This window comes from Dunckerocampus dactyliophorus, chromosome 14 (assembly GCF_027744805.1).
Source record: "Dunckerocampus dactyliophorus isolate RoL2022-P2 chromosome 14, RoL_Ddac_1.1, whole genome shotgun sequence".
In the NCBI taxonomy this organism is placed as follows: domain Eukaryota; kingdom Metazoa; phylum Chordata; class Actinopteri; order Syngnathiformes; family Syngnathidae; genus Dunckerocampus; species Dunckerocampus dactyliophorus.
The window spans coordinates 8910203-8935520 of NC_072832.1; the positions used below are offsets into that span (position 1 = coordinate 8910203).

The 25318-nt window shown below is 40.0% G+C and overlaps 1 protein-coding gene across 3 annotated transcripts in view; it reads right to left on the reverse strand.

Annotated features, from left to right (window-relative positions):
- The window catches only part of smoc2 (SPARC related modular calcium binding 2), a 28992-nt gene that overhangs the window by 862 nt on the left and 2812 nt on the right, over positions 1-25318 (reverse strand). For all 3 annotated transcript variants that reach the window (XM_054799627.1, XM_054799626.1, XM_054799625.1), the window contains exons 2-12: positions 21566-21728; positions 16562-16668; positions 16347-16446; positions 15413-15454; positions 13330-13377; positions 12551-12625; positions 11044-11230; positions 9150-9232; positions 3393-3492; positions 1322-1569; positions 1090-1127 (exon numbers count right to left, since the gene is read on the reverse strand). In XM_054799627.1, coding sequence (XP_054655602.1) covers positions 1090-1127; positions 1322-1569; positions 3393-3492; positions 9150-9232; positions 11044-11230; positions 12551-12625; positions 13330-13377; positions 15413-15454; positions 16347-16446; positions 16562-16668; positions 21566-21695 — 1158 coding nt within the window. In that variant the 5' untranslated portion in view covers positions 21696-21728. The remainder of the gene's footprint in view (positions 1-1089; positions 1128-1321; positions 1570-3392; positions 3493-9149; positions 9233-11043; positions 11231-12550; positions 12626-13329; positions 13378-15412; positions 15455-16346; positions 16447-16561; positions 16669-21565; positions 21729-25318) is intronic.

The following is a 25318-nucleotide window of genomic DNA, read 5'->3' on the forward strand; positions in this document are numbered from 1 at the left end:
TTAAAAGAATTTTTAAACTATTTTTAATGGGTTAACCCAATGTCTGTATTTTATTTTGTGAACTTCTGTGGAGGAGCACCACCACTGATTCATTGTGTCAATGCAATGACAACAAAAGTCTATTTTACTCTATTCCATTCTATTCTATTCTACAGTGCAACCTTGGTTAGCGTATGCCCCAATTTGCATATTTTGTAGTTTATTTAAAAAAATTTCGCAATAATTTCACCTCGTTTCATGTACATTTCTGGTGAGCGTACAATATGGCTGATGTCTTGTCGTGTTATTAATACACTGCATGCGTCCAACTGTGTTCTTCCTTCTCCAGCTGCCTCATAGCCGTCTTTGTCAACAATCAAGTCTTCAATCAAGGTAAAAGTGACTTTAAATGTTCATTTATCCCTTTCATTCATCTTTTATATGTTTATATGCATTTCAAATTGTTTTCTGCATGTGAAACTGTAATTGTTCCATATTAAAAGTGGTTTGTGTTAACATTTTTGGATGTCTTATGGGTGATTAAGTGGATTTGCATTATTTCATACGAAATTGATTTGGTTAGCATATGTTTTGGTTTGAGCTGTACTTTGTGGAACGGATCAATAATGCTAACCATACTGTAGTTCCAGCGTCTAAAAATATGTTTAATTAATTCCCACAACAGTGTGGGGTTGACTCAGGAAATTAGCATGCATGTTGCCTAACAATTAAAACAAAAAAAAAATCAAACCTAAATAAGGCCTTCAATCATTGAAGAGAATTGTTCATGGGTAGAATGGGATCTTATTGGCCCGTCATGGAAACGATTGACAGAGCATTCATCCAATCACCTCTCTTTTTTTTTGGCCCTTTTCCAAACGCTTTCGATCTGCTTTCTTCCCTGGACTTGTGAATCAAACACGTGGGTTGTCAAGCGTATTAACCACTGAAATGGTTTTGATTCAAACATACTAATTTAACAGCATTCAAATATCAGTACTTTTTGGTTACCTTAGAGTTCATCTACTCATTTTAACTCTTGATAAATCATGGTATTTATACGGCGGTTCAAGGGTTAATATGAGGGTGGATGAGAAATAGTTGACTTACAAGTTTACTGGGAGATAAGCCTTCTCCTGTTTTGGCCCCTGTAAGACAAAGAGTGACAGAAACCTTAAATGCCATTATAAGGAGGAAAGACTTTCCCTCAACTCACATGTCAAATCCTTGTCGACACAAAGTGTAACTTGACCCTTATCTAACCTTTAATCCCCTTAGTTACTGTTGCTAGGCTTACAAAGCTTATTGCAGTGATATACATAAAGTTTTTTTTTCAGCTGACCTTCTTCCTTGGTCACCCCCAAGCAGCCCATCAGCTCCTGCAGGGACAGCGCTTTGTCGTTGCTGATGTCGCAGTACTCCACAAACTTCTTGACACACTTCTTGGGTTTGGATTTCTTGCGCAGGAAGCGTTTGAATGGCTTGATTTCCTTCTTTCCAATGTCGCCGCTAGAGTTTTTATCCAACTGGCCAAAATACCAGTGGACCACCCTCTCCTCTAGTGTGTGGTTGGGGTCGGGTTCCACCACCCTAAAAGATAAAATCATACTGGATCAACTCCGGGAAAGACTTGAAGGACAGGCTCTGCTCTTCCCCATCAAGCTGAGGACATCTATTTTGGATGGGAAGGTGTTCTGGAGAGGACGGCCATGGGGCAGAGAGCTAGGACACGCTGTAAGTCCCACAGCCTGCCTGGGGATGCCTCAGTTGGTGGAACTAATGGAGGTGTTCGGAGATGAGGAAATCTGGGCAAACCCTCTTAAGGCTGCTGCCTCCACAACCAAGATGAAAATATGCATAATGATACATGTGATTACTTCTTCTGCTTATCCTAGTCCTGCTGTTGAGGGGCAGCAGTCAAAGTAGGGGTTATAGAATAGTAGGCTCTTGTTGTTCCACTGGAAAACCAAGGTTTTCTAAGACCAGCTGTGAGTCTTAAGTCCCTCCAGCCTGCCCTACCCTGGTGCCTCCCGGTAGGACCTGCCCAGAACACCAGAGCACGTAGATGCTCGAGCCACCTCAATTGGCTCCTCTTGAACAGCGTTTAAGTTATTGTTACACTTGTATGACAGTTAATAACATTAAAATGTTACTTAACAAATTGCCTTTATGAAAGGATACAAATTTGGCAAAAGATGCACCCTGCCTGTGCTGCCTGTGCTATTATTTTTCTGACAAATACATCACAAGGCTGCGCTGTTATTAACCCCAAAAGCTTGACCCCACCACAAAATTTGGTCCACAGCTTTAGGGGAATAAGCACATGTATGTAAAACTGACATGGCCGCCATCAAGAAAAACGTTTTGCAGTGGCATAGATGGGACTAATTAGCCATGAATTTATTAATGATTAGAAAACTGTGAGAATAGCTATACTACATTTATGGTAGCATGTCTTCCGAAGACTTCTGAGCACAACCCATAGGGGGTCCCACAAATGTCATTTACCACCCACGGTATTTTAATTTTTACGTGACCGTACAGTATTTCTTCGTTTATCGCTGTTATTTGGTCCCAGACCCAACCATGGTCAGGGAATTTCCGGGAAGTAGGATTCTTTACTTATGAATCGAATATTTTCATAGTTATAGCATAGAAAACCTGTTTACAACCTTCGAAATATGTTTTTTTTAAAGATTATTAGTGCCCTCTAGTCATGAAATAACACCCCTATAGTTACCTTTAAACTCGTATCACCCAATATAGTTGACATAATAAGAGTAAATAAGCCATAAATAAGACTCATGCTCGTGTGTTGCTATTAGGGAATCGAACCAAGGTCTTCCCGATCTCCAGGCTGTTCCTGTATTGGCCAACGTGCTAACCACTAGACCACCATGCGGCCTCGCGTTTTGTACTTGGGAATGTTGTGCCTGTTGTGAGATAACTCAAACCTGCAATAAAAGCCTGTTATTCTGGCGATCAAGTTTGGCGTTTGTGTGTCTCATCGAACGTTACATTAACATTACTGACACCTAGTGACCAGCGTAGAATTCTACATATCATTGACAGCATTTTTGAATGAGTCTTCTGAATGGCTTGTATTTGTATTTTACTTTATTTTGCTATTTTTATGCTTGAAAATGCTTAATTTAGGCAAAATACACGTGAATATAAATATATAAATACATGGCGTGTTCAACCACGAAACAGCATGACATATTAATTAATATATTTTTGAAAAACCGCGATAGAGTGAAGCCATGAAATTCGAACCGCAAGACTGTATATCTATTTCCTTAGTTATTTAGTTTTTGAATCTGGAGATGATTTGAATCAGAGATTGATCAGATTGTGTTCAACCTTTGAAATTCCACTGAAATAAAGAAAGACCAAGCCATTTCCAAACATACTTTCCGGCGGATGCTGGATCTGTGACCGCGTGCACCATGTCCGTCGACAGCGCGTCAAGAACACTTGTCAGGAACTCTGTTTTCTTTGCGCCAGGACAGCCTGGAAATACAATACACAGATATCTGGATGACTCCACATGCTGGGAAATTATGCAGGTAATACAGATTCATGTGTATTTATCTGAACACAGAAACGTATCTTCGTCAACAACATTACAATTTGGAATGCTGCCGACATAGGTGGCCTAATAAATGTCTGGGGAGGGACGTCATGTAATAGGCAGCGTAGTTTTAGCGTGACCGGCACGTAAAGACAGCGAAGAAGAAAATAAACCCAAACAAGTTTCTCACAGTTGTCTTTAACCCCCTCTCATAAAGTGTCAGACCTCCCCTCATCTGGAGGAGGGAGAGGATACCTGCCAATCATCAAAGAGGCCCCTGAGTGGTTTTGCCAGCTGGAGACACAGAAGATGTTTCTAAACATTGTATGTACGTCCATGCAGCAAATATTAAGTACACCAAACACCGTCTTGACAGACACAGTCATGTTTTTGCCTCAAATAAGCCAAACACTGATGGACATACTAATGGTGGGATTATTTGAGAAGAAATTCCATAAATGAACCCAACTTGTTGACAATTACATGCACAATGATGGGAAAACAATTCAAATAAGGGACAACTGGTGTGGAATGACCCTAATGATAGTCTGGCCATATAGGTTTAAGAGTGAGTCATAGTGTGGAAAGGCTGAAGGCTACATAGGGGCGAGAGATCGCTGGATTTTTCTCCTGGTTCTCCGCTTTCTCACAGTCCGTCTCCTCCAGTCTCCAGTGCTTTTTTTTTTTTGCTGCAACTCTTTTTACGGCTCAAGCCTGCGGGGCCAGATTCTCCTACGCTGGAGATAATAGCATGCTTTGCCCTTCTCTAACAGGTGGCGACTCAGCAACATGCCTCCGTTCCACCTTTCCCAAATAGATCCTTAGTCTACAGTTGGGTAATACACATGCCCAAACTGTTCTGTGGTCTTCTTTACACGCTGAGCATATTTGCATTCAAGTTTTAGTGGAACCTCATGGCCCAAGCCTAGTAAAAGAGTGACCCACCTGTTCCAAAAAGGAGCCCTGTCAAGCGTCTTGTGGTAAATTAGGCTAGACATTAACACAATTGCACCCTTGGAAGACAAAGAGATTTTTATGTTATTATTGAAGGAGGTCAGATTTTTTGTCTTAAGAGTACAGCCTGACTTTGTATTGACATCAGGTAAGGCTTTGCCTTTATTGCCAGCAGATGTCTGGCTACCATTCCCCAGCTGTCTTTCAAGAGTGTTTTTATGATTTTACCTTTAATGCCCATGTTTGACAGCTCAAGTCAAGAAAGCATGAAATCATAAGATTGTTTCCTGCTTCTATTCCAATGCCTCCATTTATCAAGCTTCTGCGTGCTACAGAAGGTTGACCAGTAAGTGCATGTGTGTACCTTTGTGTTGCTTTCAGTAAGAATCAATGTTATTCTATGGAACCACATGGGGCACAGCCCTGTCAGCACTCACATCAGCGGCTCCCAGTGTTTGCCTAAAAGTATCCCGTGATCCCACTGTAGAGTGAAAGACAGCCAAATACACTACTTTCCTCTCCAACTCCTTTCAGGGCAAGTGGCTCCTTTCTCGCATCTTGCCCCATAAACCTCTCAACACCAGCGCTTCAACAGCAAATGGACTGCTGCGACTGCTGTGAAGGTAACATTTATAATTCATACAGTAACTGCGTTTACAGCCGTTGACGCAATAGCTCATAAAGAAAATAAGATGCAGAGTTTTTTTTTTTTTTGCCCAGGTGTATTTCAAAATAGGAGCACTGCATAATGTGGTGCAGGTTCTCTGAAGAGATCAACATGAAGTATAAGTACTTATACTCAAAAAGGTTTGTTTCAGCGGACAGCTGAGCTACATTATATATTATTCTATGTCAAACTGTACACCTAACAAAATGTTCTCCAACCATTTCACACACAGTGCAGCTCATCACTCTAGCAATGTCGTCACTACCACTAGAAAGACAAACATCAACAAAGATGAGTAATATTTATTGATGTATGCTGCCCGTCCCACTTTGTGGCAATACAAGCCAGTGATGTGTGAGCAGAGCCAGAGTTGCTCTGCTGCTGCTAAAATGCAGCACCTGTGACCAGAGAGCCCACGTCTGGTGTGGCGCACACGGCTGCATAAACACTTGGGGACTAGAGGGGAACAGTGGAAGCTCTGTGCATATGCTGCTGGATTATTAACATGTTTACCAAACTACCAGAAAAAAACTGCCCCCGTGCCAAGTGCCTTAAACTATGATTTGGTTGTATGCACCTGAAAGCTGTAATTGCTGTACTTTGTCTGCAATTTGTTATGTGCTGTTTTGGAGGATACAATTAAATCTAACAACATGCATTTTTCAATTTATGAGAAGGGTGATGGAATGATGCCAAACATTACAAATAATGATGGCAAGCGGTTGAGTGTTTATTTACATATCCAGCAGAGAATGGAACGTAATCCCAGCATGCCTTTGAACATGTCTCTTTCTTTCACTGAGCCTTTTCTCAGAATTTGTACTGTCTTGCGCTATGTTGGGCTTTCTTTATTCATTTTGTTGTACTTTGTGTTTTCTTTTAAAGAAAAACTGCACTTTTTTGGGGAATTTTGCCCATCATCCACAATCCTTATGTGAAACATGAACACGTTTCTTTCTTTTTTTCCGTGCGTTCTAACGAGAGAAAACGAGTCAGTATGAGCCAGCTAACAATGCACGCCATGGGAGGTACCTATTTTGACTTTGAAACCCTAAAAAAAACCCCTCTAACTACGTTTTATTGTTTTATATACTGTACATGCTGTGGTCACGCATTAACAAGTACATTGATGCTAACATGTAAAACTTATTTTGATGATTTAAAACATTACCAAAACCTTTTTCCTAGGCACATTGATTTCACATAGCCCATATAGCTAAAGCTACTTCCGCCAACAACAGCAGCATGCAAACACTGATGACACTTACAACGTCCGCTCTCATTGGGATGGCTGTTTTCCAGCACAAGACTTGTGCTCCAGTCCTCAGGTAAAAAATACTGACAGCAAACAAGCATCTGGTTGAGTCTTCGTAGCAAAATTTTAGAGCCAGTAGTATCCACTCTTTCCGTATGTCCTGTTGCAGTGGCAAAGCTTATTTAATGCTAACCCCAGCCGTTTCACATCAGTTGCTGTACATGTATTCACTTCCTGTATTTCTAATGTGATCTTTTTAACACAAAGAAAAGTGAGAAGGTAATGTAACAATATGGTAATATAATTGTCAAGGTTTTTCCACAATCATAATAAAGTAGTAATCATATATAATAAATATAATAATAAATAAATGATAAATACAAATAAATATAACATAAGTTCAAGACTCTTCTTCCTTGTATGGTGCAAACATACAAGGAACTGCTTGTATTGTTTCTTAAAAATCGCCCATCTTAGTGCATAGTTTGAGTTCCTTACTCAATCCGTTCCATAATTTAATTCCACATGCTGAAATGCTGTGTGTTTTTAACGTTGTTCTTGCTTGTTTTAAGTTTAGTTTTTCCCCTGAGGTCATATTTCTCCTCTCTTGTGGAAAAGTATTGTATGACATTTTTGGGTAACAGGTTATTGTTTGCTTTATGCATAATTTTAGATGCTTGAAAATGTACTAAATCAACACATTTTAATATTTGTGATTTAAAAAATAAGGGATTTGTATGTTCTCTATATGCGGCATTATGGACTATCCTATCTGATATTTTTTGCAGGACATTTAGCGAGTGAAGATTACTTTTGTAGTTATTTCAGCTACATTGAAGTATTTCTCACCACCTTATGTTGTATATTTTTAACGTAAGATTTCCAGCTCATTTTTATTATGATCCCCCAAAATTTATTGTATTTTCGTTCACCCTGGACGTTGTCCACAACGTCAGTTTGTATTTGCTTGTCCTTTCTGCTATTACCAAATAGCATTATTTTAGTTTTACTTAGGTTCAAGGATAATCTATTTTCATCAAACCATCTTTTTAATATGGCCATTTCATCTGTGACTTTTTAAATTAATTTGTAATTTTTCTTTCCCCAGAAAGGATTGTGAATGATGGGCATAATTCCAGAAAAGGGCAGTTTTCCTTTAGCTCTTTAAATAAAAGTGTGATTTTAATTTACTATTTAATTGAAGACAAACCACTGAAATACCTCTAATTAATGAAAATACAAAGTGTAGAAGAGAGATGTGATATATATGATAATGTAAAAACTAAGAAAAGCAAATAATTGAGGCTCAGAAGGGCCTCCTTAAGAAAGAAGTTAAAAGTTGGTATCTGTGAGTTCAATTCTGTTTTTTTAAATATTCTTTTTATTGTTTATTTCTCTTTAAATATAATTGTTGATATTTCAATACTCCTATTGTAGGTTGTGATTTGTTTGTTGGTTAAAAGGATGACATAAAAAAATGTAAACTTGTAGTGGACGGCTGGTAGAGTCGCCAGGGAAGTAACCATAACATTTTGGAGTCCTAATGTCCTAATGTGCATCTCTACAAAAAAACAGAAAGGAGCTGTACTACTGCAACAGTAATTCAGTCTTTGAACAACAGGATTGCAGATTCAAGACCCTGATTGGGGAAAAAAAATACAGAAAAGATGCCAATGTGAAACTCTGGCATCTTTGGCATGCCAATATTTTTTACCATTACTGTCACAGTTGCACTCAACAAAAAAAGCACAGTGAGTCAGCAACGCGTAAAGTACTTTGGCCACTCGATTTTGCGGAATGATACACTACAGGGCGAACAAACAAATTTGTTATGCTATACGCTATATGCTATACTGTATACTGTACAAAAACTGTATGAGACTGTGTAAGAAAACTGAGGCAAAACTTAGGCAAAAATCTTTGACGAAAACCGAATCCTACGAAAACTGGGGCGCATGAAAACTGATGTTTAACTGTACAATTAACAGTTAAGCGCCTTCCCAAACATACACAACTGCACAGATTACCTCTACAGATTACCTACAACAAGATAATAAACTCACTCATAACCTTGTCACACAGCTCATCAATCAGTAATTTGATTGAGAGTGCAACAAATGAGAATTAAAACCTGCTTTGGTAACCTTTACCTACGACTATAATGTGGCACTGGGACCTCTGTGCAAGGTCGACTGACAGTCTATTAACAATGCCTATTAATAGATAATAAGCAAGTGTCTTAGAATATATAATAATAATAATTATAATTCCCCTTTTGCTTGGTTTTTCGGCCTCCAAGACAACACTCCCTAAAAACCTTCACACCTTCATTTGCGTTATCTATGCTGTTTACAAGCTATCAGTGCCTGTGCCATTATCCATTACCTCCACCTCTCTTCCCTGTTGCTTCGCCTCATCTCCTATCTATCCTCATCCCACTATTCTCCATTTCCACATGTCAGTTGTAGATGAATCCCCTCCGTGATCCGTCTCTGTCTCCCGGCTAACTGATCATGAAGGGCAAAGTATCTGGCAATGCTCAAGTCTTTATCAAGTGTTTCCTTGACCAACACTGCTAATGATATCAGCAAAACACACACACTTCCATTGTTATCACAACACTGGAAGGGTGGCAGTGGTTGGAGGCCACCTGCTGAGGAACTTCCCCATGTGGTCTGAGCAGAGAAGAAAAACAGAAACCATCATCCTTGGAGACATACCTTGAAGATGTCTGCTTCTGTAATGGTCCTTTGGTTTTGTTGGATGGGCCCTGGCGTTGCCATCACACTTTGGCTGCTCATACCTTCAACATAAGAAATGAGTTTAGTCACACCGAGTGAAACTGACCACAGACACAGTTTCCAACAACGACATTTGCAATAAATGTGTGAGATTTAAATAGCTGTGGAAAAGCAGAGGCCCTGACACACATCTAAACTGAGGGGAATGATTTGAGGTTGGGATGAAGACAGTGGGGGGTGACAAGCAGAAATTTAGAGGGAGAGAGGCAGACGGGGAGCGTGGGACACGAGGAAGCTTTAAAAGCTTCCTTCGAAGAGCCGGAGTCCTGCTCCTCTACATGGGGGGGCAAAAACTGGCCTGGAACAAGTCAAGAAAAAGGGAAAAATCCACACCTCCAAGTGTGTGCTAATGTGCTCACTGGCACTCTGCCTGGATCCTTGTCAATCTGATTGGAACCTTGTGCACCAGTACCCCACATTGCCAGCCTGATCTCTGACTTGCCTTTCACCAGAAAAACTTGACAAATGTTAACATGCATACATCAGCTGGATTCCTTTTATACAGTAACACCTCGCCACTTCACGCTTCGAATTTGAAGGCTTCACGCTATCACGTGTTTCTCAATGAATACGCTACATGCTACATAGGTTGTGATGGCTTGCTTTGACTGGCTTTCCATGATGCAGTTAGCTAGATATGAAAAACCACATTACTCCAATGAACCTATTTGATTTGGGTGAGGATATGAAAAAACACAGTGGTCAGACACAATGGTATTTTGCCCGTGACCCAGGATGAAAATGTTAAGAGTCACTTTGTGAAGCGGTGGTGCATGGGGCAAGGTTAGTTTGCCACCAATTCAACCATCCACTGCAGTCAGAGAAAAAAATTGCATAGCACTTTTCACATTTCCACTTTGGCTCGAAGTTTGGTATTGACAGATGTCTGCACTTAACTCAGTGTCATTGTAGTTTGTTATTGTCCTGATGTTGCTTTATATCTGACAAGTACAATGCAGTGGAACCTCCAAAGTGTAACACAGTCCATACAGCGTAGCTGGTTGACTTCCAATTTGTTCTAATTTCACACATTTTCTCATAGGAAATCATATAAGTGAATTAATTTGTTCCAGGATCGACTATCGGCATGATAGAGCAATGTTTTAAGAAGCATTTTGGCATCTTTAACTGTCATACATACATGAAGAAACACACTTGTTCTATTCAATTCTATTCTACCACTTCTACTAAACTACAATAAAGTAAAACTACTCATGGACAGTAAAAATGCGTCATTTGGTGGCAAGTTTCTGGAGTTCATTTCTTGGTAGTCATTAACTATTACTCTTTCATTGATAAGCTATTTCTGTTTGCATCTGCTAGGTAAAACAACGTTGTTTATGCAATTGATTATTTATTTATTATTTAATTAATAGTATCACTCATATTGTACAGTGCAGCCAGACCCTTTCATATGTCATAGTGAGTTTAATTTATGGTTCTATAGTTGTTGTCATACTTTTTCTCTTTGATATCACCGGTACCCTGCTGTGGTGGTGTCAGAAAAAACACATTTTTACACACGTTTAACATTTGAGATATATTTTTTCCTTTGGTTGAGCTACAATTATACAACCTTCGGGGCATTTGACTTTGGAGGTTCCACTCTATATGTCTGCATTCATTCCAGATATTCAGAAAAGAGGCTTGGGACTGGGTCAACTAGTTGCCTGGCTAATGATCAGTAAGCTGCTGAAAGGAGTATTGTGTGTTTTCCACTCAGAACAAGGGAATAAATACTGTTAATATTTGTAAATCAAAGTAAACCAAACAGGAACTTAATTCAGTTAATGCACAACGTAGTCTGTCCTACCTGGTGGAGGTCCCAGGTATGGGTCGTCCAGTGTCCACCAGGACGCACCAGCAGTATCCGGTGGAGGGGTGGCACTGCACTGGCTTGTACAGTCCCGCTTGGGCGCAATCCGGAACAAAAACAGCATCGTTCTTGTGCTGCCTCGCTTCCTCTTGAGCAGACTGTTGTTCCTGGTCACATGATGAGGCTGGAAAGCGAGATTACAGACACATTGGCAGGTGTTTTGATACATATAGTTACACCAATACACATACATGTAAAGTTGTGGAGCGAGTATGACATACTTCGATACGAAGGGTGTTTAAAAAGCTTACCGTATCTGGCTGACACAGTTTAGAGTCAAAATAGCGTCAGTCTGAATCCTGAATTAGTCTTAAAAGCTACATAGCTTTTTCATTGCAATACTACTATTGTGGTAGAATCCTGTGAGAAGCTATTGAGGTTGAATCATGGAAGACAAAGCTGTGTAGGATAAATGCTCCGAGACAGGGTGCGTAGACTGCTATATCAGCCCCCCTGCGGCACTGTTTACGGACATTAATGGGCTAATGACACATGAGCACAGCACCCTATGCCGCAAGTTAAGTAAATATTTTAAAACTCTGTGGATGTATGTGACGCAGAGAGAAACAGACAAGACAAATACTAAAGCATTGGTCCATTGGGCCTTCATCTTCACACACCCACACACACTGACACCCTACTGCAGGGTGTCTAATGCAGCTTCTTTATGTTTACACGGTCACAATTCCCAGAGAAAATGTAATGCTTGATGCAAGCTCCTCCTACTATTTCTGCTGCTTCCCTCAAGGATCGGAAGCTACTGCAGAATAATGGATATCCATTTTCTTTGTTTGTTTTTATAAGGAATCTTTAGACACAAAAGAGGCGGAATAAAATGCTTGCATGCGTTTCTTAACAGACTCTCCCCACTCCAGTTCCTCCATATGGGCTGTCTTTGTTGGGCTGTTTTTTTTTCTTTCCCAGCCTATTACCCCAAAGAGTGTATGCTAATCAAAACCATCATTGCTGCGTTTTTCATGCCTTTTTTTATTGGTTCTAAATTATGATAATGGGATTCATACACAAATTCACTCATGCAAGCTGGCTTTTGAGCTCTGGGGTAAAAAAGCAATGTTTTATGCAGTCTGAAACATATTTCCCCAAAGAACAACAAGGTAACTGATATGTGTGGTGAGATTAACATGCATGAGTCAAAGGAGAACAGGAAGGATCAAGCAAAAAGAATAGGATCAGATCCTGTGCTTGTGCCATGTGCTGATAATTACACATCTGCAACAAAAAGAACCACAGACAATCAGATCCCCGAAGCTCAATGTACTCCAACACCACAATGTTCTGGCTTCACCCTCCCATGTGCACTGAGGAGCAGCCACGAACTATGATTGCTCTCAAAAGTCAGCAGGGAAACACAGAGCATGCTTTCAGTTGAGCTCGCAAACACCCAGTCGCTGTCATTTATAAAAGACGACTCTTGGAAACTCACATGGTGCTCTGGTTCTATTGTTCTGCCGGCTGCGGACCTGCTCCGTCCACAGAGTGGGGTATTGGGAAATGATATCTGAAAGAAATCACCATGACAGCTTTATTAGCATCAAATGAAAACACACTCATATCCAGCACGTATGATCTGAGCCAAATGTGGTTCTTTCAAAATTCATAGACTTTAAAAATCACATCAAGGTTGTCGTATCTCACATTACAGAAAAAACTGCATTTAGCAGCTAAGGCCGGAAAAGGAAAAATCGGGTACGTAAACCATGGACTACGGCTGGGAGTGTCATTATGCCTTGAGATCCAAATTATACTTTTTTTCTGATGAGGACCTCCAATCTAATTTGGTGAATGTTTGCAAAGGTTAAAGTGTTACATAATAGCTCCACTGCTATTAATGATAAATAGCTGTTGTATTCAAGATAGCAACGATCATGGTCAAAGATGATAAAAACAATAGGCAATGCATATGCATGTCAAGTAGTTACAAAACCTGCTAGGAGATTAAACCAATAAGAAAAAAGTATGGTATTCAACATCATTGATTGTCACAAAGTTGAAATACCATTTTATGTAACATATGTCTGTTTAATATTTAAAAAATAGTGTAGCAGTGTGTAAATATAACGGGAGCTCAGATTAATGACGGCATCAACGCCAACAAATGCTTATTGACATTTTATTAGTTTATTCTTAGGGGTGCAGTGGGACACAGTGGGACAGAGCCTTTAGAGTATGATGGATAGATTCAATAGATAGTGGAAAGCTCACCTTCTTCATCTGCAGGGGGTTGTGGATCCACCACTAGGCCAGTTTCATCTGCATTCAGAATTGAGAATATTTGCAAAGAGACTACAATTACAAGTGTAAACTAGTTAAACAAGATACATAACTTTGTGAGATTTGCACATTGCCCGGCCAAGAAGGATTGAGGCAGAAGTAGAAGTCAAAGAAAAGTGTGTATGTTGGAAGCTGATAGACGAGAGATAAGAAGTGTAAGAAGAGAAAAGATAGTGGTCATATACTCCCAGTGGTCATATACTTCACTACACAGAGATTATTATGCTCTGAGGGGTGGAGCAGGGAATAAACAGAGGATGTCCATTCATCTTTGCTGTCCTTCTTATTCCAAGCATACTGTACGTGAAGGTGGAAGAGACACAAGTGTTGAAGAATGCAGTGACCAAGTCAGAGACAAAACAATGAACTATGGGAGAATCCAACTCAGTGTTTGTTTGGTGGCTGTTTGTTTGATTTGTGGCAAGAGGGAGACGAGGATGGAGGTTTGGATTCGCTCAGGGTGAAGCCAAGGCCATAGGTGTGGTTAACCTCACTGTGGGTCACTCATTCTGCTAAAGTAAAGCTCTGTTAGTGCATGAGTCAGGGCAAATCAAACGGGTGGCTCCACAAATACAGATTAAGATTCTTGCTTTAAACAATGCATTCCTCATTGCAAAATCAGGCTGTAAGAATTGAATGCCATTCATTTTCTTGAGCATGGCTGGTAGATGAAAATATATAGATGCAGTGTTTTTACCCAGCTCACTTAAGGAATGGAAATGCCATCTGAAAGAGCACATTTATGATTTGGATTTATGACGAACCACTAATGACCTATCTTTACTTTGCGGCCTTTTACATGACTGCAACACCTCTTTTAGCATCTGCCAGGAAACCCCTGAGCTATTTGTGGTCTTAGAGCATTAGATTTACTGCTGCTTGCCAGTCATCAGCTGCATATGTTTCCAACATGTGAATGAATTTGTCAAGTTAAGCACCACACAAGGCTTTATGGTAAAGCATTTTATGTTTTAATGACACTTCAGTGCCTGGACAAAAAAAGTGCTGCAACAGTCATTATGAAATACGACCCTCAAAAATGCCTTGGCTTACTTGTTTACTTTACTTGAGTAGTAGAAACTTCCACAGGACTCAGATATAAAGAAAAATTGAATTATTATTATCATTATTTTTTCTTACTAGAGTATTCTAAAGTAAGTTCTCCTAAGCAGCAAACACTAGTTAAGAAAACCATGTGACTCCATCCTTAATTAGGTCTCATCTGGAGGTGTGCTCAATAGACTCATCCTCTTAAAGAGGCACCTGAACAAACCCCACCCACCACATTTTTTCACTCCCCCACCTTCCCACCTCCTCTCTTTTTTGGGAATTTTGCATTCCAGTTGATCTAAATATAATGACTTGACTGGGCTCAGATCAAGAGACCCAAGAGACAATTACAAGCCCTTCAACAACGCAATCATGCATGCAAACATACAAGTAACCGTGCACTTACACACATGATAAACCCAGGAATCAATTACAAACTCATTTTCCAAATCATTCAATTCATTGTTTCAACTCGTAAAAGTTGACAAGATATTTTGGAAAAGAGCTAGAGGGGAAACTCGTGGTTGCTGGAGAAGGGTAGATGTTGAAAGTTAAATTAAGGTGATGAATAAAGTGTTAACACTTCTTTGTATCTGTTGCAGCTGAAAATGCAACAAGCCAGAGCGATACAGTTAAGACACGCGCCTACAAATCATCTGTTAAGGCCGTTGAAATGACTGGTTAACACATCAGCTGGTTAAAGCCACCGCAGCTCCTCATAAAGTACATAAAAGCTCGTCATCACGCTTATCTTAGAACATCTCTACTTAAACATTTCACTCAGTAAAAGACTCATTTTATAACAGCCTGTAGGGTCTATCCCGGACTGCCAAAATAGTGACAAGCCTTAACAGGCGACCTGAGCTGAACACATGCACATGGACACCAGCATACAGTATGTAACATATCCATAAACAATTTGCCTCTGAGGATGACATGACCATTCCTTAAATTGACTTCTCACCTTTTCCTGGCTCTCTTGTGGTCGCCCTCTCTTGTTTTGATCCTGAAAAGCAGCAAAACGTTCAAATTAATGAAATTAATAATTGTTTTTAAGTTATATAAAAAAATAAAAAATATATATATTATCCCCCCGCTCTATTTTAGATTAGATTCGAAAAACAAGGTTAGAATAATGTGATGCACCGAAAGAAAAATAAATGTACAGCATCTGCTGTAGTAACTGAAGGTGAATGGAGATACTTTGCCTCTCCCGCTACTTTTAAAGTTTACTCAGTGTGAAGCAGAAAATCCAACCTGGGACACCTGAGAAAAAGGCATCGTATAATATTTAATTTGTAAATTACAACACCTAAACATTTTTTAATGCTATTCAACTCTTCGATATATTTTTTTTCAATATTTTTACTCCAATAAAGCAATCAAATGGTTCATTAATATGGTGGCCATTATCCTTCAGGCGTGAAGAGAGTAATGAGAGGAAAAAAAAACTAGAAGTACAGTAGTAAGAGGAAGTTATTACAATCAGCAAAAATATAAACACAGCACTTTTGTTTTTGCTCCCATTTTTCATGGGCTGAACTCAAAGGTCTAAAAACCTTTTCTATGTACCGTACACAAAATTATCGCTCTCAAATATTGTGCACAACCAATCTAAGACACACCCGTGCTTTCTCATCAGCATCTTTAGAGACCACAGCGTAATCTGAAGCTACATGACTGTTTGGTGCATCTAGGTGTGAATTATTGTAGCCCTAAAGTGTAAAAAACATTCTAAAAGTTGAACTTGTGATACAATAATATTGATTGTGAACCTTTTTTTTTTTTTGGTTTGCTATATAATGTAGAGCGAGCGCTAGGGGTCACACAGGCGCTGGTAAGCTACGCCACACAAATGATGATCATCACAAGAATATAGGTGACAAGGCTGTGCGTACCTTGACATCGAGGTTTTTTATTAGCAACTGCTGAGCCACTGATAGGTCGTCCATTGGGGGTGACACACCAACAGTATCCAGTGTAGCTGTGACATTGAACCTGTAAGCAATTCAGTGCGTAAAGAGTATGAGCTAAAGCTTCAATAATAAAACATGAATGAAACCTCCATAGCAGCCATCACTCATCCTAAAGTAAGAAAAGCTTTTTGAGTTACCTCACTATATGTGCCATCAGGGTTGCAGACAGGCACAAAGACCTGAGGGAAGAGCTTCTTGGCCTGCTGCTCGGTGTACTTCTTCTCTGCTACGCATCTGGACGTATCTGAGGTAAACCACAACTCACTCCAATCACTACACACATCACACAGCGCCATGATACAACCCACAACTCCATGACTTTCTTATGCAGCACAACTGGAAGGCCAGCATGTTGAAAGAATCAAGATTCTGAATCTCATGGACGATGAGGAATTAAAACAAAACGCAAGGGGTTGGAAGAAGGAGGAATAATATTTAGCAGGTCAGATGGTTGTGTGGCTGGGAAATAAACCAACACCCTCAGTCTTATTAGGCACACGCCAGGTTGGTCTGCACGGTGCCTGGTGGTAAAGCCATTATGGAAGGAGGCGTTTCATGCTGCCTCCATAGAAAATTCCAGTCAATGGAGAAAAGGGCTGACAGCGCACAAGGAAAACCTAACCCTCCCTCAGTCTGCCTCTCACCATTTCACCATGTAGCCAGTTCAACCTTTGTTTGTCAATAGTGTTTCATCAGAATATGTTCACTTGTGATTCAGGCTCTAATCTTTAGGGGAGCTCAAACAACAACATTTGTATTTGAAAATATGTGACATTTCAGGGTGTATCCCACCTATGTTCCAAAGTCAGCTGGGAAAGGATCCAGCTCACCTGTGCCCCTAATGAGGACAAGCGCTATAGGACATGACTGGATTGACATCCTAGTTATCAGAAATCTTTTTTAAACTTTTAGTTAATTATTGCGAGCAAACAAGCCAGGATGATGCAAGGGTATTGTGTGTTTAAAATCTGTGTACTACACCGCTGATTTGATTTTGTAATTAAATAGCTTTTTAAACTTCCACAAAACTACGCAAGCTGATGAGCAATAATCCAACAGACTGGCAAGGGACATCCACACTAAAAAAAAACATTATGAGTGCATTCTGGGACATGTAGTATCACTTGTGCCTCGTCTTTCAGCCAGCCACTTCTGATTCTTTGAACAGGTCAACAATAACAACTAATACAAACAAATTCCTTATTATTATGTGTCTCATTCCTTTTGGCATTTTTGGATTGTTGTTAATGACGTTAAGGGGCCAAAAAACACCTATGACTTCAACTCATCTTGTTGGCCAACTGGACCATCTGTTTAAACTCTCAGTGACGCTTCAATGGTAACTTGGTGTGACACATAGTGCCCGTCTGTCTGGCAGGTTCAAATCCCATCAAAACAATGACTCACGCACATTTAAAAAAAATGTACCCATTTGGTCAGAAGGCTGCAAGCAATTGGCATGGCTTCCACATCAAATATGGATCATCCCATAGACACGCAAAGTCCGTGCAACGTTATCTTTGTCTCATGTCTCTGCATGCGTGCGTCACTGCTACCGGCGTGGATGGGGCAAGGTGATGGTGATGATGGAAAACAGTGACTTAAAGTTGGATCTACTGGAAAATCACAAGACCATCAACCTTCTCATAAGTCCGAATGGAAAAAATGACAGGACACTTGGACCATTCCAGCTCAGTTATAGAAAACAAATGTAACACCGTTTTCACTTCTCACTCTCATCTTTGTGCTTTCAGGCCAGACCAGCCTGTGTCCCATTTGGGCTACAAACATCAATGCAGCTCTTGCTTCTTTTCATCCCATCCGGCCATCCACAAGCAGAGGGGGGTCCAAACTCTTATAGACCCAATGTTATTGACACATACAATACGACTTTCATGGACTTTCGTCCCTTTCAGCTTCCTAGCTGGACTCCTCTATTCTGTGTCCCGTCCTCTAAATGTCCTCTAAAAGATGTTGCCATAGAGACCCAGCACGGGCATACGCTTGTGGAATGCTTCTCTATCAAACAGACTTTTCTTCTTCTTAACACACAGTCAAAATTGTAACGTGTCAGCAGTATAGCGCAATGAACTAGCAGCGTAGTCGGAGAGCGGGGTGAGGGGTTGAGGCGGCAACATTGGGGTGCTTGAGTGCATCCTTCCAACACTGAGCAACAATGAGGACGTCTGTGAGCTGCCTGACCCCACCAGCTCTATGACCCCTTTTGTTCTTCCTCCCCAGTTCTATATTCGTTACATACACTACATGGACAAAACCATTGGGGCTCACATGAACATTATGTATAGAGCAAATTAAAATAAAAAAAGAATACGGAGTTACTACTCTGCACTAAATTTTGATGGGCTTGACTCCTGTCAAATTCTCCCACACTAAACCCATCCAAGCATGACTTTATGAACATCGTGCTTTGTAAGACACATTATTATAGGACAGAACCGTTCCTAATATATAGATATACATTATGTCTGTAATGAATAATCAACCCTAATGTAGGGGTGTCCAAATGTTTTCCACTGAGGGCCGCAAACTGAAAAACCAAAGAATGTGGAGGCAATTGTTTTTATTTTTATTATATATATTAAAGACAAAGCTGTGCGTTATTACAATGTGCTGCGGGCCAAAAAACTAACCATGGGCTGTTATCCACATGAGAGGTTGGTTGGTTGGTTGATTGGTTTCATTTATTTTGAAAATTCATACATGTTACCTCGGACTACATCACATACTACAGTTCACAATTCTACATGTCCAAAAAAGAGGAGGACGAAGCAAAGCTTATCAAATCCTACCTCCTGTCTGTTTCACATCAACTGCCAAATACATTTGTTCACTTCCTGTATTCAATAGGACTTCAAATAAGGACATTCAAATAAATAATAACGTATATATATGTAATTGATGAGGAAATTCGTAGTTGACAGTAGTATAGTTGGTTGATGAGTGAGTACAGACAGGGTAATTCTTCATTAGTCCCAAGAAATGAGAAGTAAGTAAGTGCCAGAGTGATTAGACATGCAGTAGCTTTGTATGTTCACAGCGGTTCCGGATTCTTCTTCCTTGTACTTTGTAAACATGTACTGCTTGTACTGTTTCTTGAAATGACTCATTTTAGTGCATTGTTTGAGTTCTTTGCCCAATCTGGTCCATCATTTCATGTATCATTTCCATTTCAATCCCATTACAATCAGTTGATGTTTTTGCTTTACATTTGTTGACAATTTCAATCATCTCCTCTTTTGTCACGCTAGTGAGAAACATGGAGGTGGGATTCCTGTCTATACTTTCATTCCCTTCCTCCACCGACAAGGAATTTGGGATCTTTTCTTCCAGATTTGGACCAATATTTACGGGGTAGTTATTGAACATTTCATCTACCTTGTTTATATTATCATTTTTGGCATTTCCATCTATAAAATATTGAGGGTAATCTGCTTTACTGGAACCATTTCTAATGCTACTTTTGAGGATGCCCCATTTTGCTGTAATATTGCTTTTATTCCTGTCTAATAATTGACTACAATATTCTTTCTTACATACTCTTAAAATGTTTGTTAATTTGGTTTTATGGGGGTTGGACTTTCGGGTTTGGTTATAATTTTTTCGTCTTAATTTCCTGTTTGGTATTCAGTGTGTACAATTTAGTTCAGTTTGAAGCTTCATTGCTGCATTGTGCTGCTTTGTCTTTGCATTTCTCTTCTTTCACTGACATTTTCGACAGTTCCAGCCTTTTTCTGGCTCATTACATCCCACGGCATCCCATGTAAAATGCTGCCCTACAGGATAAACAACGTGATTAAGTCGTGTGTCCAAAATTAGATGTTTGAATGTAATTTTGGACCTGAGCCCTTACAGGATAATTTAAGGCCAAAATTAGTCATAACGTGGCCATTTTGAAGTGGATCTTTATAAGGGATGAGCCGAATACTCGTTTTAGTCAACTACTTATGTATTCACTCTTCACGCTATGCGATTTGGCGCCTGTGTTGTTTTTTCCCCATCTGCTTGCTTCTTCTTGATATAAAGTGAGTTGGAAAGCTTTTCTCGTAGTACTGAATGCTATTGAGAAAACTACAGTGAACATGGCTGAGAGATTATTTCCCTGTTTGCCATCATTGGAAGTTTGCACGAATCACCAACGTCACACAGATCACTCAAAAATGAATTAAATACTAAAGTCTGTAGTAAAGTCAGTACACATATAGCTGAACAATAAACAATAAATATAGCAACTTATGACCAATCCATGTCAATTTCAGATTTACAATAATGCACTGAAAAAAAAAGGAATGATTCATGCCACACCCATTTTCCGGTTAAACCACGCCCACTTCCGGTCTATACCCCGCCCACTCCGAGTACAGCTACGGATACAGATAACTTAGATGGGTGAACAGATACAGATAGTGGCGTACTCGCTCATCCCTAATCTTTACTAAATGAATGGTTATCTTCTGGCTGGAAATGTAAAAAAAAGTATTTTGCATGATTCTAAAGGGTCCGGGTTCTAGAATAAAACAGAGCATTCTAATCAACTATCAATTTACAGCATTGGATATGCGTTGTACAGTGGAACCTCGGTTTTTGTCATTCATCCGTGCCAAAATGTCAGAAGTAATGCATGAAAACTAAATACATTTGCTGGGGCAGATGTGGCACATCCATTACTTTGCAGTCCAAAATAATAAATCCTATTGTTAAATATATAAATATAGTAATAATAATGTTAATACTATAGACTAAAATATCTCTTAGAACATCTTCTTATAGTCTTTGGCTACTTTTTCATTAATCATCTGAGAAACAGTGACCAAAGTTTATTTCCATCCATCCATTTTCTATGCTGCTTGTCCTCACTCGAGTCGCGGGGGTATGCTGGAGCCTATCTCAGCTGACTTTGGATGTTGAGTAAAAAATGTACATGTCCTTCCACTGCCAATGTGAGTCTCTGAAGGTCGGCCGCAAACCCTCCCACACACTCTCAGCATGTCAAGCCCACTCGTCCTCCCAGCACTCAAAGAATCAATTATGCTGAAATGAATTTAACCCAGAAGTTTCTCCTGTGACCCCCTGTGTGCATTGGAGAGCATCAGGCGGCGCTGAAGCGTGACTCATGACCTGACCTTTGCATGGCCCTCGGATGACCTCCAGCTGGGGGTCGCGGCACTTGGCTCGAAGGAACTCGCAGCGAGATGTGAAGGTCCTGCCGTCTGAGGCACACAGGGGTTTGCGAGGAGATCCGCTACATTCCATGTTGCACTCCTTATCCTGATCCACTCGCAGAAACTGAAAGTAGGAAACAAGCGGATCAAACAGTCGCAATATTTCTTAAAACTAAGCTCTGTTTCAGACGAATTTCCAACTGCGGTATGCAGGAAGTTTAGATGTTGGGGCCTTTTTCAAAATGAACCAAAAATGGGATTCAAAGTCAAATCGCTATGCTTTCTCAAATCATATAATGCACCAAATACGCCAGACGCATTGGCAATATACTGTATGTGCTGTAAATTCCTTCACCGAGCTCTGTGAGATTATCGGTTGGTTCTGCTTCACTCTCATTTTGGCATATTTGAGCACCCATACTGTATATAAGGGGTGTTTCCTAGTATTATAAACAGGACCTCCTCACTTTATGACATATCATGTTATGTTTCGTGGTAACAACGCACTCCCATAAGGCTCTTTAAAATGTAGTTTTGATCTAAGTGGTTTGGTTTGTAAAACAAGACTCGCTTGAGAACTAATTCCATGCGTAGTGGAAGAATACGTAGCAAAGCTACACTGAGGAAAGACTTCTTCTGCCTCTGCTACTTCCTCCTCCCTGTACTGTATGCCTGTCTCTCCATCCCTTGCAACGCCCCTTTCAGTGTGCAAGCCAACCACAAGAATTCCCTTTTTTAATTACCGATTTTATTTCATTCTTGTATTCAATCATATTTATTACTGTATTTTCTGTCCTTCATGTGATATGTGTACAATGTGAGTGACAAGTGTTAATTTAGGTATTCATTACGACTTACACAAAGGGAACTCCTGTAATGTGTAAAATGATTTTTCAGCAAAATGACACAAATAAGACATTAGAGCCAATATCAACGGCATGTCTCAACTACTGGAGCAAATTTGATTGACACTTAACTTTTTTCTTAGTGTGTGCCAACACCTGCACCTGGAGTCGATCTCGAGGATGTTTTACTCAGCCATGAAAAGAGAAACATGACAACACAGACTCTTGGCTGAACGCATCGGATCACCTGCGTCAATGCCACCATTGTATCAGCCACCATGGTATGAAACCCCCTGGCCAAGCCACACAATGGGGCGGCGGTGGTGAAGGGGGTGGCAACCAACTGTGACTGCTACAATGACTGAAAAGACAGTGGATGATAGAATGGCTCAGTCAAAAAGATGTCCGGGACCTTTGTGTGACTACAGTGTGAGAGTTGGATTTTCATAATGTTAACGTCATTCATCCTCTTTATGATGTGAGTCTGGGAGAAACAACATGCAGGTGCTGGTTTCTCATATCCATAAATAAATGCCTCTTCAGAGACCTTTTTGTCTACTTTTATAAAGAATTGTATTTGCACACAAAAGTTGTTTTTCAATTGATGTTTTGTCAGTGTGAAGTAAATGCCCTCTTTTTCAGCGGTTCAGTGTACACACACACACACACACACACACACACACACAGGACTTCTCATAGAGCTAAAACCCTTACTTCAGTCTGTTGTGCATTTTCAAAAGAGAGGGCATGTCACGCCACAGAGCAAGCACAGACGACATGCACACATCCCTGAAGAGGGTGGGATGAAGAGCAATAAAAGAAATTTGTTGCGTCTGACATCTTACAAATCAAGTGAGGGATGGAGTTTGGTGGCAGCCTCTTATGTTCAGACGAGTAAGGCTGCAGGGCTGCAGTGCACCTGGAAGGGGGTTGGCAGGGAAGGAGGGAGGGGGGGCAACGTCGCCTTGGGCCCGGGGGGCATGGGATGGGGTGGAGGGTGGGGGCGTGTGCAGGTGGGGGCTGGGCCCATCCTGTCAACCCTGCTCATAAATCCTTCCAGAGTGAAGAGGCCCGTTGAAACACATCAGAAGAGTCGTTTGTATTGAGGTGATCAAATTGAAATGTTCAAATACAATCATTTTTTTATGAGTCCTTATATTTCTGTTGTCCTCCTTTTTTGTACGTTTTCAAAGTCGGCAAGAAGAGGAGATGAAATGAACGTTAATGATGAAGAACTGGTGAGCTGTTTGCCTCATGAGGACACATATCCATGCCTCAATACTCACCTTTTCTTCACTCAACACATACACTGTGAGACAGATTTTCCTTTTTATTAGCAATTACACACATTTTATATATATATGGCTAAATTTTAATCTCCTTTACATCACAACTACTACTAATTGTTTTAATGTGCCGCTTGCCAGTCAATGAAGAAACAGTAGCTCTTTCTTTGGCAGGAGCCAATCACAAGCTATCAGTGCACTCACAATGAGCTTGTCAACCCATAACAGCATAACAACATAACAGTCGGACTCACGGCATTGTCTTACTAAGGACACTTTACTAACAAGACTAAATTCAGCACACAGCAACTTAACACTCAAAAGGTGTATCCGACAAATAAAGAGTGGCCTCGTTCTCACCGACTTGTGCATGCCAAAATATGCTATTTTAGGACGTGGGCATGTGCGGCTTAAACACCAGTGTGGCTTATGTATATACAATTTTAGTTTTACCTCTAAATTTAGTTAATGAGGCTTATACACCGGAATTTACGGTGTATTATGACATATAATGTATAGTATTTCTAGTATTGAACCTTCTCAAGTAATAAAATAAGGTATCCAAAACATTAGAAGCTAACTTCCATGATATATAAATCAATTAAAATTAACTGGATTAACTATTACTGATGTTTTAGCACAGGTATGAGTATTTAACAGCAGTAATTCCTACAAAAGGGTCTCTTTCTACTGTTGAGTCCAAGAATTGTAGTACTTTTATAGCTACATTTTTGTTTTTAATCTTTCAAAACATCTCATTCTTTCAATATGCCTTATTTACACAATGAGGATATTCTAGTTTTCTTTGAACTGCTACATATCTCTTTGCCCTTTTCTGTTTAAACAGGTTGTCAAACATTGTGCCGCCCCACTTTTGTGTCTGAGTTTTTCAAGCTTTCCTGATATCTGACAAACAGTGACCCAAGTTTGTCCTTCTAACCTTTCGTCCTTCTATAATTCTGCTACGGCAGTGATGATATCACTGCTATTTCACATTTATCGCTTTCATATGATGAGGTAGAGCTATAGCAGACAGGCCAGGAAGACAGTTTCAGTTTGTGAGAATGCGTGTTGCCTTGCAATGATGGTGGTCTAAAAGCCTTGCCACAACTCATGCTGGACAACACCATCATTATCATTATCTCCACATGGCAGCCAACAGCTTGACAACCCAAAAAGATTCATTCAACAAATCAGCATCCTCCTCTGGGTCCTCTGTACAGCACACAGCGGAGCGCCAAGTGTTTGTGAGTTTATAATAAAGCTTCAAGAAAACCAAGTGAGCCATGAAATCGAGCACACAGAATCACCAGGACTCTTTAACCCAGTGAGATGAGACAATTTACTTGTATAATTCATATAGAAGTTATATTTCAGGTGTAGATTTTTGTGTATTTGTCAAGTGATGATGGATAGCTGAGGCAGAGCTATGCAACCTCTCCAGGCAACAAAGTGAAACATTACCTTGAAGTTATGCAGCACTACCTCTTGAGATGATTCATCATTACACAAAAAAATTGTGTCACAAATCCATTTTAAATAATTTACTTATAATACTGCATAATAATCTCACATTTATTTGC